At 39.6% G+C, this 16,606-nt stretch overlaps 2 protein-coding genes across 2 annotated transcripts in view; one reads left to right on the top strand and one right to left on the bottom strand.

The window, feature by feature from the left end:
* Positions 1-3,315, bottom strand: part of rnf207.S (ring finger protein 207 S homeolog) — a 51,443-nt gene extending 48,128 nt beyond the window's left edge. Inside the window, exon 1 of the mRNA XM_018227961.2 lies at positions 3,172-3,315. The gene's annotated coding sequence lies outside the window, so the exon portion shown is untranslated. The remainder of the gene's footprint in view (positions 1-3,171) is intronic.
* Positions 3,316-7,611: 4,296 nt separating this feature from the next.
* Positions 7,612-16,403, top strand: rpl22.S (ribosomal protein L22 S homeolog). Its single transcript, NM_001088072.1, has 4 exons — positions 7,612-7,641; positions 11,066-11,170; positions 13,285-13,409; positions 16,205-16,403. Exons 1-4 carry the CDS (start codon positions 7,630-7,632, stop codon positions 16,347-16,349), a joined length of 387 nt encoding a protein of 128 aa, NP_001081541.1. The 5' UTR covers positions 7,612-7,629; the 3' UTR covers positions 16,350-16,403.
* The last annotated feature ends 203 nt before the right edge of the window (positions 16,404-16,606 follow it).

Raw genomic sequence — 16,606 nt, 5'->3', positions numbered from 1 at the left:
AATCCCAGTTTATCTGTTTAAATCTGCCTCCATGATATTTGTCCTGCAGCTGGAGTTGGAAACAGTAAAGGGGATGTAAAGGCAAAAATAAAATCCAATACAAATCCCTACAACACAGTCGCTGACTGCTCTACAGGGAAACAAACAAAGCTATTTGAGTTCTGCATGGCTGAGAAGTAAGGCGGGGGCTCCCCCTGCTGTTCATAAGTATGATTGTTTCCCTGCTCAGCAGTTAGGGACCGTCTGACAATTCCTATCCACAGCAGTAAATGAAGGGAGAATTTCACTGCATACAGTCAGGTTTCTTATAAAAATGGTACACATTTTTTAATTAAAGTATACAGGAGATAGGTTTCTTTTTCATTAAAGAAAGTAAAAATTGAATTTTATTTTTTTGTCTTTCCATGCCCTTTAAGATGTACCTGCCGTTAAAGGAGATTGCAGCTATTAGTAGGCATTACTTATTACACTGATACGGGTATGAGATTTATTATCTGGAAATCCATTATCCAGAAAGCTCAGAATTATGGAAAGGCTGTCTAACCCTCCATTTTACCCAAATAATCCAAACTTTTCAAAAATTATTTCCTTTTTCTTTGTAATAAAACAGTAGCTTTTACTTGATTCCAACTAAGATATAAGACTATTGGGTTTATTTAATGTTTAAATTTATTGTATGTATATATAGTTTAGATCACGAACAATTATAAAAAAAATTATGCAATTTATAAAATTTATAAAATTTAGTACACTTATTAAATTATTTATTTATTTATAATATAAAATACAAACAAGCACTTGCACTTTAATAATATGCATGATTATATGTTTCATGTATCTTGATGTATTTTTATGAATGTATACATTATTAATAACTATTTACACATACTGCACCTTTAAATGTGAATTGATTTGCACTTGGACCCTATTTAAACACTTAGACACGTGATGTAATTGTAACCCTGAGGAAGTGTCGTCCATTTAGACACGAAAGCGTAGGTTGATATAGCGCACCCACTGTGAATGTAACTCTGCACTGTGTGAAATAATAAAGCCGGATTGATATTAAAACATCGGTGTTCCCTCCGTTGAATGGCCGGCGCTGCTAGCGAGGAATTATTTGCGTGAAGATTGGTGTACATGGGGCTAACACCCGAAGTCTCGCGATAGCTGCGACCAGGAAGGGATCGCTGAACGCCGCAGTGAGCTCCGCCATAACCGCTTCTCCAATTGAATAATCACATTATTTAATGTTTACATGATTTTCTAATAGACTTAAGGTATAAAGATCCAAATTGCAGAAAGATCCGTTATCCGGAAAACCCCCAGGTCCCGAGCATTCCGGATGACAGGTCCCAACCCTGCAATATAATGAATTTGAAACAACAGCATTCTGGTTGATAAATGCAACCTCTTGTGATGTTGCTATGCTTAGAACTGACCAGAAAAATGTCAGACTCTTCTCCACTCAATAACTTTATTTTCTAAGGAAGGCAATATCCTAAGACATTGCTAGTCTCACTAAGGGGCTGATTTACTAACAATCTTATTTCCACAAATCTTTACTTGTTGTTACTGCTATTCCTGCTTATTTCATCTACATTTCCTTTACATCTTTCTTCAGATAAAACCTTTCAAGCATCTGCATGGTTGCTAACATCACTGATCCTTACATCTGAAAAATGAATAATTATAATTAATAGTTGTTTTTTTACATATTCTTCCTTTTTTATCCATATTTTGCCTAAATGTTAATTGTTTGCTAGTTAGTTTTTTTGAATCTTGCCAGGCAACGCACAGCATGGTATAGATCAAAGGAGAGGTAAACATACTGGATCTATTATCTGGAATGCTTGACACCTGGGGTTTTCCTCCTAAGGGATCTTTCCATAATTTGGATCTCTGCTAAAAATCATTACAACATTAAGGGGGTTATTTATTAAGTTACGAATTTTTCTATTCAGATTTGTAAGGGGAAAATACAATTCTTTAGAATAAAAAAAACATTTTTTTCGTGGATTTCTTAAAGTACAATGGTGTTAAAAGTCAGATGAAAAAAATAGTCCAACTCAGACCTGCTGAGAACATGTAAAGGTCAATGACAAATGTCTCGTTAAGAATTGGAAGATTTTCTGAGTTGTGCTGGGTTTCCGAAAAAATTGTAGCTTTTGCGGAAAAAATCTTACCACCTTTCGGGCGCAAAATCCGAAAAAAAATTACAGAATTCAGATTTTTTTTTTTATCGTGACTTTTTCCGCACAAAAAATAGTATAAATGTATGGATAAATATGGGAGGAAGTCTGTGCGAATTTGGTTGGAGTGGTTTTCAGAAAATAGTGAGAACTTTTCGGATTTTGATAAATAACTCCCTATATAAACCCATTAGGCCTGCTTTGCCCCAATATGGATTCATGCAGCTTAGTTACCATCAGTCTTATTATTACAGAAAAAAAAATAATGTTGAAAAATTAGAGCTACTGGCTAAAATGGACTCTATGGAAGTAATTTAAAGATTTGCCTGTAATTTGGAACTTAAAGGATATTGGGTCTCCAGATAAGGGATCCAATACCTGGATTTGTTGTTGCTGTGGATTTTACACAGATTTTTATCTGTCAGGTAAGCAATTCAATTTGTTAACAAAACACTGAATAATACTACAAAATTCAGAAAAGTTACAATGTTACTAGCTGAACCACTGTACTATTTATAAATATAACCACAGTATCACATTAATTCATCTTACGCTGAGCTCTTTATTTTAATAACATTTAAAACTAAACCAGTTATCATGAAAATCAAATAAAATATTTTCAAAATAAAATAAAATAAAACTAAACCAGCAGACTTTCTTGAAATGATCTGCTCATTTCTCCTCTGTGACACAAGGTTATTATGGAGCTCTCAAGGACACAATATTGATCTAGCTTTTTATAATGTAAAATTAGCAACAGAAGCAGAGATAAAAGCAGCAGTTCATTGTTTTATATTCTTAACTGCTACAGATGCCTGCCAACCGTTTGGCTTATGACCCCCCCCCCATGTAACAGTGGTCTTAAATTACCAACAAAACCTCTGCTTCCCAAACTGAAACAAAGATTTATGTGCTGTTCCTACCAATGATATAAAAAAAACTGTGTTATTATAAATGTCAAAGCAGAAAGTGAACTTACTGTAAGTTCCTTGTGAGTTTAGAGGGTTCCTCTCTGTACTTCTGCTGGATATTTCCAATTATACTTTGTTAGAGTGGTCCCAGCACTCACTTGTTTGAGACAATGGAATGAGAGATATGCAAAGCCCTTTCCTGGGGCCAGAATAATGCAAGTGACATGCAGGCAGGGTATAGAGTGACAAGAATATATCTTACGCTGCTCATTAGACAGCTTATTGTGTAAAGTTTTGCAGTATCTAATACAAAAAAATCAAACCATTTTTAAATATGATCATGATTACATCTTGCATGAGGGGTTATCAGATTTATGCCACTCAGGCTGGTTAGATTGGCAGCTTCCAGGATAAGGATAAGTCCAAAAACTCTTACCTATGTGAGTTACTGAAATGAGGACTAATTTGAAGGGTATCTTTATTTTAGTTGTTGCTTTATTCTATCGCCAAAATCAAATATACAAGGACTTGTTTATCATCACCACATTGTACTTTTCACCACCTCTTGTGTTCTTATGAATAAGTCTTTGTATTACAGGTATGGGACCTGTTATCCAGCATGTTTGGGACCTGAGGTTTTTCGGATAATGGATCTTTCCATAATTTGGATCTTTATATGTTGTATAATAGAAAATCATGTAAACAGTAAGTAAACCCAATAGGCTGATTTTGCTTCCAATAATGATTAATACTATTATATTATTATTACAGAGAAAAAGAAAATATGGGACTTTGTCTGGTTGCTGTTAAGGGGCCCGGAAGGAATTTTTTTCCCAGCCCAACACAGATTGGCAATAGTTTTTTGTGGGGTTTTTTTTTTTGCCTTCCTCTGAATCAAAAGAAATAGGAGGTCACTTAAATTTAGGACTTTGCTGTGTATTGGCTAATTTTAATGTAATGTGTTAATAAAGTGAACTCCGTGTTTGGCCACTTAAAATGGGTGTTTCCTGATTTCTTTGGTTAATTTTTTTAAAGTATGTTGATACTTTAATGAACATGTCAGTCATAATTCGGGGATGTATTGGTTTCTCTTTCCTATCTCATACATGAGTCATTTGCAAACTACTGCGCAGATTCAATAAATAATCAAAAAGACATATTAAAATGAGCTACAACTATCTATGCCCCCCATTATTATCTATCCAAGACAATCAAATTTCAAAAGAATATTAGCTAATGTACTTAAATATAAACCAATGCACTTGATACTGACTCCATTGAGCTTCTCCCACAGGAGCAGGTTGTTGAGCAAAAAACAAAAGCATCCACTGAAATACTACAGCTATTCACAAAAACAGAAACCTGACCAAACCCACCCATTACCTAGAGTAGTATTCAGAAAAAGGCATGTAAATACAGTGTAAGAAGTATGTTATCATTGGCCTACCAGAACACACAGAAATATATCAATTTCTCCCAAAAAGTTGACTTGAGTGGTTAACCAAATGATAGAGGGAGGAGCTGAGGAAAGATTTGGAAGGGTTAAGTATTGATGGAGAACAGAACTAAGGGAGAATGAAGAGGCAGGCTGAGGGAGGATAAGGAAAAGTCTGAGAATGGATTGTGGTTGCATGGGGCTGAGCACATCATGGAAGGAGGAGGGAACTGAGGTGGATCATGGAGAGCTGAGGGCAGATCTTGTACGGGCTAAAGGTGGTCATAGATGCAAAGATCCGCTCGTTTGGCGATGTTGCCAAACAAGCGGATCTTTCCCCGATATGCCATTAACAGATATGGCTATATCAGGGGTAATCTGATTGTTCGGCCGTATGGCCGAACGATCAGATTACGATGTGCCATGAGCTCCGGCGGGATCGGTCGGGTCAAAATCAAACCTGACCGATCTACCAAACGACCGATCTCCGCCGGCGAAAAATGTTGGCACACGATCCGAAAATCGTACGAATCCTCGATTCGTACGATCGGATCTGTGTGTCTATGGCCACCTTAGGGGGGGAGAGGAGGAGCAGAGGGTTGAGGGCAGATTGTGTAGGGCTAAGGGGGATAAAAGAGATGACTGAGGGCATGTTACCAGGATCAAATTGAAGCATACTAACACAAAATGATTTTACTGAACCCAATGGAAAACAAGTAATTAGTTGGACAAACATTTCTCTGACAGTTCATGTTTTGCGACTTGCAGGTCTGCTTTAGAAAATGTCAGTTGGCAGTTTTGTAATGGGTTTATACCCATACACCTGGCCATTATTATAAATGTACTTCAATATAGTTGCCAGCAAATCTGTAATGCTCTTCAATGTAGCCCCTGGCCTGCTCATTTAAGCCCTCGACCCACCTAGAACGTACATTTCCCTTCCCCGATCTCTACCTTCTAGGTCCCTGTCACTGTGTAGCCCCACACCCTTTAAAATCAGCAGCCCCTTGTGACTCCATTTCCCTCCACCTTTGGCCTCCACCCTCGGCCGGCCCGGTAATAATTTGTGCAAAAGGTGGCACCTATAGCTATGCCAAAGTGGGTGTTTATAACTGTTGAGGGCAAGCGCCTGCTTCAGGGCCCCAATGAAATCAGTTGTGATGCAGGTCTCAGGCCTCAAACTGCACCACACTATCAGGGCTGGATTTACATAGCGGGCACCCCTAGGCCCGCTGCAGTTCGTCATCCCTGTCCCCTTCCCTTCATTTGTGCACATGCACAAATTTTCATGATAACTTAGGAGCTCGGGAGCTTGTGGGGATTGGCACATGGGAAATTTAAAAAACTATTGTATCTCATGATCAGCCCCAGAACTTCCGAACCAATGTGGGTGTGGTTGGGCTTCATGCCACCCACCAAAATCCTGCTGCCCTAGGCCTTGGTGGCAGCGCCAATTCTAATGAAGATGCCGCCCCCCCTCACCGGCTTACGTATCGGGAGGGGAGGCATCCGAGGCAGGAACACTAGTGTGGAGAGCGCTCTCTCACACTAGTAAAGCTGAATTTCCTGTTTCAAAACCGGAATTTCGGCTCTTAAAAGTACCAGGAGCAGCTTAATTCTGCCCCTGAAAACATATCTGGCATTGCCACCTGAGGCGAACGCCTCAGATCGCTCTCATTGGCTTCACACTGTTACAAAAATGGCTGTCACGAATAACTGGCACCGCATTGTGCTATTAAATGCCAAGAGACAAAATGTAGAGTGAAATTCTGGTGTCACACAGGGTCTATCATGCAATACTGGGAGGTTCTCATTGTGGCTTTCAAGAAATGCAGGTGCCACATTGTGTGATCTGATTGTTTGTATCCCAACCAGTAAAGGGGTGTATTTTTTGTTAAATCGTTTGGTATTTAGCATAGGGATCACATAGCAGGTGCAGCCAAAATTACTTTTTCACTATACCTCTTTATGAATTACAGATGTAGGCAGAAACGTAAGTAGAGGGGGGCGTGCCCTGGCGCAGGACGCGCAGCCGGCCCGCGCCGTACACCCGGAACTGGCCGGGAATTAGCGGCGCGTGAACTGCCGGGGGGCCCTGAGGGGGTGCGGGCCCTAGCCCGCTCGCACCCCCTGCTCCCCCGGTAGTTGCGCCACTGGATGTAGGGTTGTATTAGTTGTTATTAGGGTTGTATTAGGGTTGAATTAGGGTTGATAGCTAATGATCACTTATCCCAATGTTATTAATAGGGAAAAAAGATAAATATATAGGAAGGCCGGTATTTTTTTCCAGAAAAGATGACAACCCGTCCCTACCCATGCTTGGTGCCAATGATATTAATAGGGGAAAAACCATATTTATAGAGAGACTGTCAACCTCCCAACATTTTGGAAATAAAAAGAGAGAGTAAAAGTTGTTGCATATAGAGCAAATTTTTTGACCATGCCCATTTTTTGTGGCCACACCCCCTATTTACCATGTTCATTTTACAAAATTTGGCAGGTTATGAAAGTTTGAACATATTTCTGTTTTTTTTTTCCAGTTATTACAGTTTTGCTAATGAAGGTGAGGGACCTGATATCTTATATTGTTAGTTACTTTGTTTTCTTTTTCTGGCTGTTGAGTGCAGAGAAAAACGGGACTTTCCAGTACAAATGAGAGACTGCGGGTTGAGCTGTCAAAAGAGGGACTGTCCCTCTAAAAACGGGACAGTTGGGAGAGACACGCCAGTACTTTTTTTCCCAGAAAAGGTGGCAACCGGCCCCTATCCAGTGTAAAAAGATACAATCTAACCCAGACTAATAGGTTACCGGACCAGGATTTAACCCTATGTGTCCCTAATGGTTTCCAGCGATAGATAAGTCCATAAACCACTCAGGGTATTTTTAAGACCTTATTTCACGTTGCCATTTTGCTTTACCCATGAACCAATAAAAAGCTGAGTTAACTTCAACAGGAACAGAGCCGGAACTGTGCACATTCAGCGATCTATAAAGAATGTCTTAGTCTCTCTGCTCGATTGCTTCTGCCTTGCCCGATTACATAGCGCATGCGCAGACCCCTCTTCTTCCTTTTCATCCGTCTCGAGTCGCCATGGCTCCTGTGGTTAGTACAGAGCTCCGCTAATATTTGGGTAGAAAGGGCTTCTGACGCGGTAACGACGGTTCCTGACTGTATGCATGGTTATTGGGAGTCCATAGACGGGGCCCTTATGTCTGGGGTGGTTGGATCGGCTGTGTTTGGGGCCAGGAAACGGCCAGCACGTTAAGCATGGGCAGCGCGGCCTGGTCTCTTCGGCGCGATCTGCTCTTTTACCTACGGTGCGATCAGTGGGCTGCCCTGTGGTGGAGGGGTGTTAAAGGCAATAATTGACGGAAAGCGAGGCACGGCATAAAGCTGGAGGGCAGCCTTCTGACATGGCTCTCTGCACCTAGTGACGGGAGGGGGGACAGGCCGTAGCTGAGCTCACAGTAACACATTGCTTGTATGTGTCTCCTCTCCTGCTCACACCTTGCTCCCCGAATGGTTTGGCTCTGCAATAGTTTTTTGTTCCTGGGCTCAATATCCCACCCCCTCAATAAAACTGATTAATGAATTGCAAGCTGGATAGTGGCAGACAAGGAAAAATACTTGGAGGAAAAAGGCGTGGATAATTTCCAGTGCAGTGTGCTTTGGTTAGGACATTCCATAGCAGAACTAAAACATAAGGGCACTTATTGGCATATCATTGTTTCCCCCACTCAAGGCGTCGACTGCTGGAGCCTGTTGGGGTACATTATAGTTTTTTGTGAAAAAATGCTAATAACGAACGCTATGCCATCTGCCAAGGGAGAGAGCTAGTGGTGTGGGCAGCCATGTTCAGTGTCGGGCTGGGACACCAGGGGCCCACCCAAAAACCTTAGACCAGGGGCCCACTCTCAGTACTATTATAGTTCCTCTCCTCACTCAACCTCTTTTCTGATAGTCTCTTTCCTTTACATGCTATAATCTGTTATTTAATCTATTTAATCTTAGCGGCCATAGATGTAACAAATTGGATTGTTCATTTCAATAAACACGTGTAGAGCTGAATCGTCAGATATACAGGTAGAAACGATAGAATTCTCCCTGTATCTTGACGATTCAGCATTAAAGGTGGCCATCGACGTAAGCATTATGATCTCTCAGAAAAGATTGTTCATTTCAATACACACATGTAGAGCTGAATCGTCAGACCTACAGATAGAAACAATAGAATTCTACCTGTATCTGACAATTCAACACTAACAGTGGCCGATGTTCGGGTGCCTTCAAAGGCACAAAGATCGAAATTTTCCTCCTGGGTCAAGAAATGAGCCGACAGATTTCCAAGCCCTCTGCCGAAGAATTTTTTTTGTTCAATTATATTGGTGCATGTATGGCAACTTTTACAGTGCCAAGGTAGAGAGAACCGATGCACACCCTTCACCAGATCAGCCCGGTGCTCAATCCCAGAGGATCCGGCAGCCTCCCTTATGCTAGAGAACAAAGAAGGATCGGCACACAGGCATTCAAATTTGCAGTGTTACCTGCTCGTTTAATGTGCGGACTGCAACGTTTCGGGGTCATGCTTGACTAAGGGGCGTGACCCCGAAACGTTGCAGTCCGCACATTAAACGAGCAGGTAACACTGCAAATTTGAATGCCTGTGTGCCGATCCTTCTTTGTTCTCTAACTTTTACAGTGCCCCATTTTCAGGCTCCCAATCGAAATTCTCCGTCTGGGCTGATCAACGAGCCGACCGATATAAATCCAAACCTTCTAACAATATCGGTCGTCTCGTCTCCCACCATAGACTCGCCAAATATCGTACGAAAATGATTTTTTGTTAATATCTGTGTGTATAGTCTCAACCCCAACTTACTTATAATGCATGTGATGAAACATGCCCACTAGGAGAGAGCAAACTACCAGTACATGGTGGTTTTTTTTCACAAAAAAGTGCAGCATTCCCCCCCCCCGATAGCTCCCGTTTAAAGGTGACCTACCCATTTAATGTGGGCGTGCTGATTATTGAATGATATATGATTAAAGGTGTCCATACATGCACAGAAATTATCATATAAAACTAATTTTCATAAGATATCCGGTGCGTGTATGGCGGTGGATGAGCCGACCGTTATCAGCAGAAGGCCTGGACATCAGTTGGCTCCTCCATTGGCCCAGGCGGAAAATTTTGATAGGGCCCTTTGAAGGCACCTAAACATTGGCCACTGTTAGTACTGAATCGTCAGATACAGGTAGAATTCTATTGTTCGTATTGTAGTGATGATCATGCTATAGTCTGTAGTTGTACAAACATGGGATTCCCCTGATCTAGCACTGCATTTTTTGTGTAGCCATTTATATATGTGGTTATGGGTGATGGTGGAAAACTGCCAGATGGACATCCTTGTTAACACATTTGAGTTCTGTAAATCTGAGAATTACAATTCGCAAGTCTTGAGAAAAATAATGTTGCAAACATGGTTTATGATGCATGTTGCAAGCTGTCTGTCTCGGACCCCTTTGATCAGGTCACACCTTTTTTTTTTCTTTTTTAAATTTTTTTAAGGGAAAGGGAATTACATTTCAGAGGCCTTGCTATGAAAAAGGGAGTGTTTGAGTAGAGATGAGCAACAGGTTTTGACACAAAAAAGACACCCATAGACACGAATGGATGAAAAAAATTGTTTCGTGTCAAAATAAAATTGTCACCTATAGACTTCAATGCATTTTTGCCGTTTAACAAATTCTCTGCGAAATGGGTCAGATTTGCCCATCATTATTTGAGAATCTATAGCCCAGACAGTTGCTTATTTTTACCTGTTTGCAAACCACTGGTTCCATTCATAACCTGTCACAGGATGCAGTGACATTAAAGGAGTGGTACACCTTTACTGTAACATTTAGTATGTTATATATTGTCCCATTCCTGGCAACTTTACAATTGGTCTTCATTATTTATATTTTATTGTTTATTTGCCTTGTTCTTTTACCTCTTTCCCGCTTTCAAATGGGGGTCACTGACCTCTACTATTCATATTCCAGTGTCTTATTCAAATCAATGCACGGTTGCTAGGGTAATTTGGACCCTAGCAACCAGATTACTGATATTGTAAACTAGTAAGATGCTGAATAAAAAGCTAAATAAATCAAAACCTGCAAATAATTAAAAATGAAAGTTGATTGTATCAAAATATCACTCTGCAGCATATTAAAAGTTATATAAAGGTGAACAGCCCCTTTAAGGGGCTGATTTAGCAAAAGTTGTGTTCGTTTTTCTCATCATTTGAGCAAAATTAACGAACAAACGAATATACTTAAGAATATTCTTTTGAACCTTGTGTTGTGGTACATAAGAATGCAGTTCATGCAAAACCTGCCATGTCTAAGCTTCCTTTTTGGGGGGGTTGAAACCTTCTGACTATATTGCCCTTGTATTAAAATTTCTAGCGAGCTTTCAAATCCTTCTGATTAATTCCAAGGTATTACCCTTGATAAGTCCTTACTGATTTTTGTTTCTTTGTAGAAGAAGACCGTAACCAAGGGCAGCAAGAAAAAGAAGCAGCTGCTCAAATTCACCTTGGATTGTACTCATCCAGTGGAAGATGGCATCATGGATGCTGCTAATTTTGTAAGTGAAGTTTATGCCTGTGCCCCCACGCCAGCCTTCTGCTTCTGAGAGAATCTTTTCAACTTGGTCCTTTAGCATCAACTTTAGATTTTATGGGCAAGGGCACACACAGCACATTGTCTGCTTTCCTCCACCTGTGTTTTGTATACAGGCAGCAGAAAGCAGATTTGTTTTCATGTGCTCCCCCTGTAGCTCCATTGATAGGTGCGATGTCTTGCATGTGTGGGGCTACACGGAGTGAGTATCCTCATCATATCATCTATACAAAATGCAGATGGAGGAAAGTGGATATTAATCTGTGTGCCCTTGCCCTAGGCTCTGATTTGCCACTGTTCTCTCACCTGAAGATTGTTAGTGCTACATTAAAGGCACAGTAACACTAACAATGATGTTCAAAATCAATGCTATACCCCTCTAACAATACATCTACCCTGCAAAAAGTTTCTTATTTAAACTGCTTTATGTAAAATTGCTATTAAAAAAAAGTCCTCTTCCTGTTCTCAAAAAAAAAAAAAAAAAAAAAAAAGCGATAGGGGGACACCTACGTGCACGCTCCGCAGCAGCTCCCGACATCGCCTTCTCAAACTGGAAGTCCGTTGCTGCAGCTTTGCAAAGGATTTTCTCGACCCTTGTATGCTCTCCATTTCTTCTTTACCATTCCTGCAAATTACGTTCTGAGGGGGAGGGTACACGTTGGCACCATTGCTGTGCTGCGAGCAGGTGAAGGAAAGCGCTGACTGACGTGGATTTATGGCTGAATTGGGCTGCCTTCTATGCCCGCTGCACTTACAGCAATAAAACACAAGAGGCTAGAAAATGATTATAAAGCTACAGCAACTGGATTCCGGTTTGAGGAGGTGAAGTGGGGTCTGACGCAGTTGAAGCAGCAGTTTTTGAGGACTTTTCTTTTAAATGGTATATTTACGTAGATTTGTTGTTAGAGGGGTATTGAATGGATTTTGAAATGTATTGAATGGATTTTGAAATGAATAATTTTTAGTGTTACTGTTTCTTTAAGCAAAATATAACAAGGCATATTTACAAGTGCTTTTAAGATGTCTAATGCTATTTTGTGACTTCAGAACAAGTGCATATATCCACATTGTCACACGTCTTTTCAAATTAAGAATACTTTTCTCCAAAAAAATTTTTTAGATGACACAATAGAGGAGCACATTAAGTTATATATAAGAAATGTTTTTACAGCCCTTACATAGGAAGGTTGTTTTTTTTTTTGTTTTTTTTTGATATTTGTTGAATTGTATGCCACTTAGGTGGGACAGCTGCAATCTATATTGTTGAAGGGGCAACAAACCCCCATAGCCAAGCTGTATAGCTATCTGACTGCATCTGGTAGCTCATTTTGCTTTAAAGCTGAGAAAAGAGTGAGTGTACATATGGGACCTGCTAGACTGCTTGGGATCTGGAGTTTTCCCTGATTAGCGATGTATCTATGATTTGGATCAATGTTAGGATTCATTATATAGTTGTGATCAAATACAAGCACAGAAAAGGACATTTTTAAAAATTGTCCGTTATTTGACTAAAATAGAGTCTATGGAAAATGGCCTTGGTTCTTTCTAGATAATGGGTTACATTTATTTTTTTTTAAAATAGATTGGTGTAGACCCGAAAATAAAATTGTTTAGTGAAGGTAATTGTAAAGCTACACAACTTTTCATTATTCAGGTATGGTTTCAGTCATCCGGAGACCCATTATCCATAAAGTTTCAAATTACAGAATGGCCATCTCCCATACACTCCATTTTATCTAAATAATCCAAATTTTTAAAAATGATTTTCTTTTTCTCTGTAATAATAAAACAGTAGCTTTTACTTGATCCAAACCAAGATATAATTAATCCTTATTGGAAGCAAAACCAGCCTGTTGGGTTTATTTAATGTTTACATGATTTTCTAGTAGACGTAAGGTATGAAGATCCAGATTACGGAAAGATCCATTATATGGAAAACCCCAAATCCTGAGCATTCTGGATAACAGGTCCCATACTCCCATTACTAAATTATTTTTGGGCTAAGTTCCCTTTTACGTACCTATGATAGATCACTCACATGTTTGCCATTCTAATTACTGACTGACAATATGATTTCAGGAGCAGTTTTTGCACGACCGTATCAAAGTAAACGGCAAGGTTGGAAACTTGGGAGGAGGAGTAGTCTCTATTGAACGAAGCAAGAGTAAAATCACTGTGTCTTCAGAAGTTCCATTTTCAAAGAGGTGAGAATTTGTTTTACCAGAAGAAAGAAATCAACAACTAATATTATGACTATGAAGATTTTCATTCATCCAGGTCATGGTATATCTAGTATAGTAAATTGTAAAACAACAATTTACCTATACTAGATAAACAACTAATATTCTCTATCTGCAAAGACTCTGGCATTTTCTTCTGTTTTACTTTATCCTGTGCGTTCAGTGTTAAATGGAGCTTTGCAGGCATCCGTAATAAAGCTTTAGTTGCAGTGGTCAATGGTTTAGGCCTAGTAGTCAACCCTGTCAGGGCTTTGGCAGACAAATAACACTGGCGATATATTTCCTAAAAATACAGCTAACTTCACTAACATTATGATCACCATGTAAAACTTTACATTGGACAGTCCAGCTTAATTACAGGGAAAACCCGCCTTCTGCGATGTTTTGCTCTTACACCCGATAAACAAATGTGTAGTGTTTTACATGCGACGATCAAAATGTTAGTGAAGGGAGTCGTATTTTCACGAGGCTTGCTCCAAATTTCATTGCTCTTAAAGGAACATGCACTGGTAAAACTGGTGTGTTTACTTCAGAAACTTTACTATAGTTTATATAAACAAGCTTCTATGTAGCCATGGGGGCAACCTTTCAAACACAAAATACACAATAGATAGCAGAAGTTCTGAAAATCCCATTGTGTACTAGAGAACGCATCGGTTATCTACTGTGTATCCTGTGCCTTTTCTCCTTATTCAGCCATGAATGGCTGCCCCCATGGCTATACAGCAGCTTGTTATATAAACTAGAGTACAAAGTGGTAGACATTAATAAAAAAAATTGGTCTTATCTCCAAGCCCTCAAGAGCTGGCATGGGACTCGTATACTAGCCGTGTACTCGCCATTTTGGCTTTTTCTGAACTTTTATCTGCAACACAGGTGTTCTATGTCAGCGTTACAGCGTTACAAATAAAGATTTATTAAAAATGTGTACTGGATAGAAAGGGCCATAGCAAGGACAGAAAAAAAAAACGAAGGGCTGGCAGTTGTCAATTTAAACAAACATGCAGTGAAGGTTAAAACTATGCAGGGGAAGGTTTTTAGGGATCCTCATGCCGCTGTATTAAAGGGGATCTATGGTCGAAATCTATAATCTTTCCTAGGCTTTGGGGAATGATAATAAGGTTATTTGTAATTGCAATGCATTATTTATTTATTTTTTACGGTTTTAAAGCTATAATAGCCGTTACCTTGCCTGTCTGTCCCCCAGAATCTGCTCCGCTCACTTGTAAAGAAAGCCTAGCGGCCATCGCCCGTCTCATCTGCCTAACCCACCCACCAATGAAAAAACAGTAGCCCGTTATTTTTACAGATAAAATTTTCAGAAGGATACACAGCTGAAGGGGAGACTCGGGAGAGAGTCCTTGCATTGTAGTGAGCGCAAGGAAATCGCGCTGATTCGGTAACTATTGCTGCAATGTTTCCTGCTTTCTCTGATGGTGCCCGTCCTAGCATTGCAGCGAGGACCGCCTACTGTTTTTCCATTGGTTGGTGGATGGGCGGCTTAGGCCGCTGGCCGTGAGGTTTTCTTTACAAATGAACTGAGCAGATTGTGGGGGGAATACACTGACAGGCAAGGTAACACTATTATAGCTTCAAAACCGTAAAAAAAAAAATGCTATCGACCATAGATCCCCTTTAAATGTTTAAAAGGGTGTGTATAGGTAATTCATGTAGTTTATTATAGGCAACAAAATAACATTTCAGCTGAAACACCAGCCTTTTTCTATGTGAAACATTGTATCAGCAGCCTGCTCAAATAATGTGTCTGCCGGGAAACCCTAGTGACGAGCTGAGTGGCGTATAATTCTCTAAAGTCAAGGGTAAAGCCGAAACGTTCATTTGTTGCCTATAATAAACTGCATGAATAATCCACAAGACCTGAGTGTGACTTATTAGGCTTGGGTTCCTGGGCATCCGTTGGTGGGAGAATGTAGGTGATTCTGGGGAGTAGAAGTCAGAAGACTGCTGATGGAGGAAGGCTTTATTGTAGTGGTCTGTGCGAAATCGTGAGAGTCAAAATAGTAAGCATGGGGAATTGGAGCAGAGACTAAAATAGACAAGGTTTACGTTTAACTTTTGGGGTTTATATTTATCAAGGGTCGAATTTCAAATTGAAAAAACTTCGAAATTCAAAAAGACCAAACTAAATTAAGTTGAAGTTTTTTTTTTTTTGGTCGAATAGGTCTGTTTTCAATCAAATAGGTCCGTATTTGGCCGAATACGAATCAAAGGAATAGCACATTCGATCAAATTCAATTCGAAGTTTTCCCCAAAAAACCTTTGATTTTTCAAAGTCCACCAATTGACTCCAAATAGGTTCTAGGAGGTCCCCCATAGGCTACAACTGCAATTTGGCAGGTTTTAAATGCTGAATGGTCAAAGTCCAATTTTTAAAGAGACCGTACATGAAACATTTCAATATTCGAATCGAATTTGGACTATTCCCTAGTCAAAGTACACAAAAAATAGCTAGAAATTTGAATTTTTTTCATTCGAAAATTCACCTTGACCTTTGATAAATCTGCTTTTATCCCGTAGCTTCACATATGGTCTATGAAAAATCTATGTAAGCCTGTTCACTACTTAAATCTGAGTAAGAGGAAGTGTTATCTACTTGATAGCACTAAAGTAGAAAAATTGGATTATTTTCTTGTTCATGACTTGCTAGTCTTTGCAACATATATATTGTATAGGTACCCATGTAGTGTGTGTGCAGAAGGGAATCATTATATTTATACTTTTTCTGGGTTCCTTTTTAGGTATCTAAAGTACCTCACTAAGAAATATCTGAAGAAAAACAACCTCCGTGATTGGCTTCGTGTGGTTGCAAATAGCAAGGAAAGCTACGAACTAAGATACTTCCAGATTAACCAGGATGAAGAGGAAGAAGAGGATGAAGATTAAACTGGGGTCTGGAAGGCTTTTTTTGTAAAGAAAATAAAATATTCACATACTTTAGTTTGTCTTGTGTATATTTTAGCATAAATCTATTTGAAGTATTTAACTGTGTCTAATCATGAGCATTTTCACTCTGTTGTGCAGCAAATGCACGTCCCTTTTCAGTATATCTCATGCCTTCCCCAAGTTTTTCTGTGTCCAATTAACTGGCTCTTGAGAGAATTTATAAAATTGATAGCTGGAAATCACACCTTGTTCTTGTG

This window comes from Xenopus laevis, chromosome 7S, assembly GCF_017654675.1.
Source record: "Xenopus laevis strain J_2021 chromosome 7S, Xenopus_laevis_v10.1, whole genome shotgun sequence".
In the NCBI taxonomy this organism is placed as follows: Eukaryota; Metazoa; Chordata; class Amphibia; order Anura; family Pipidae; genus Xenopus; species Xenopus laevis.
This window is presented reverse-complemented; position numbering and strand designations above follow the sequence as displayed.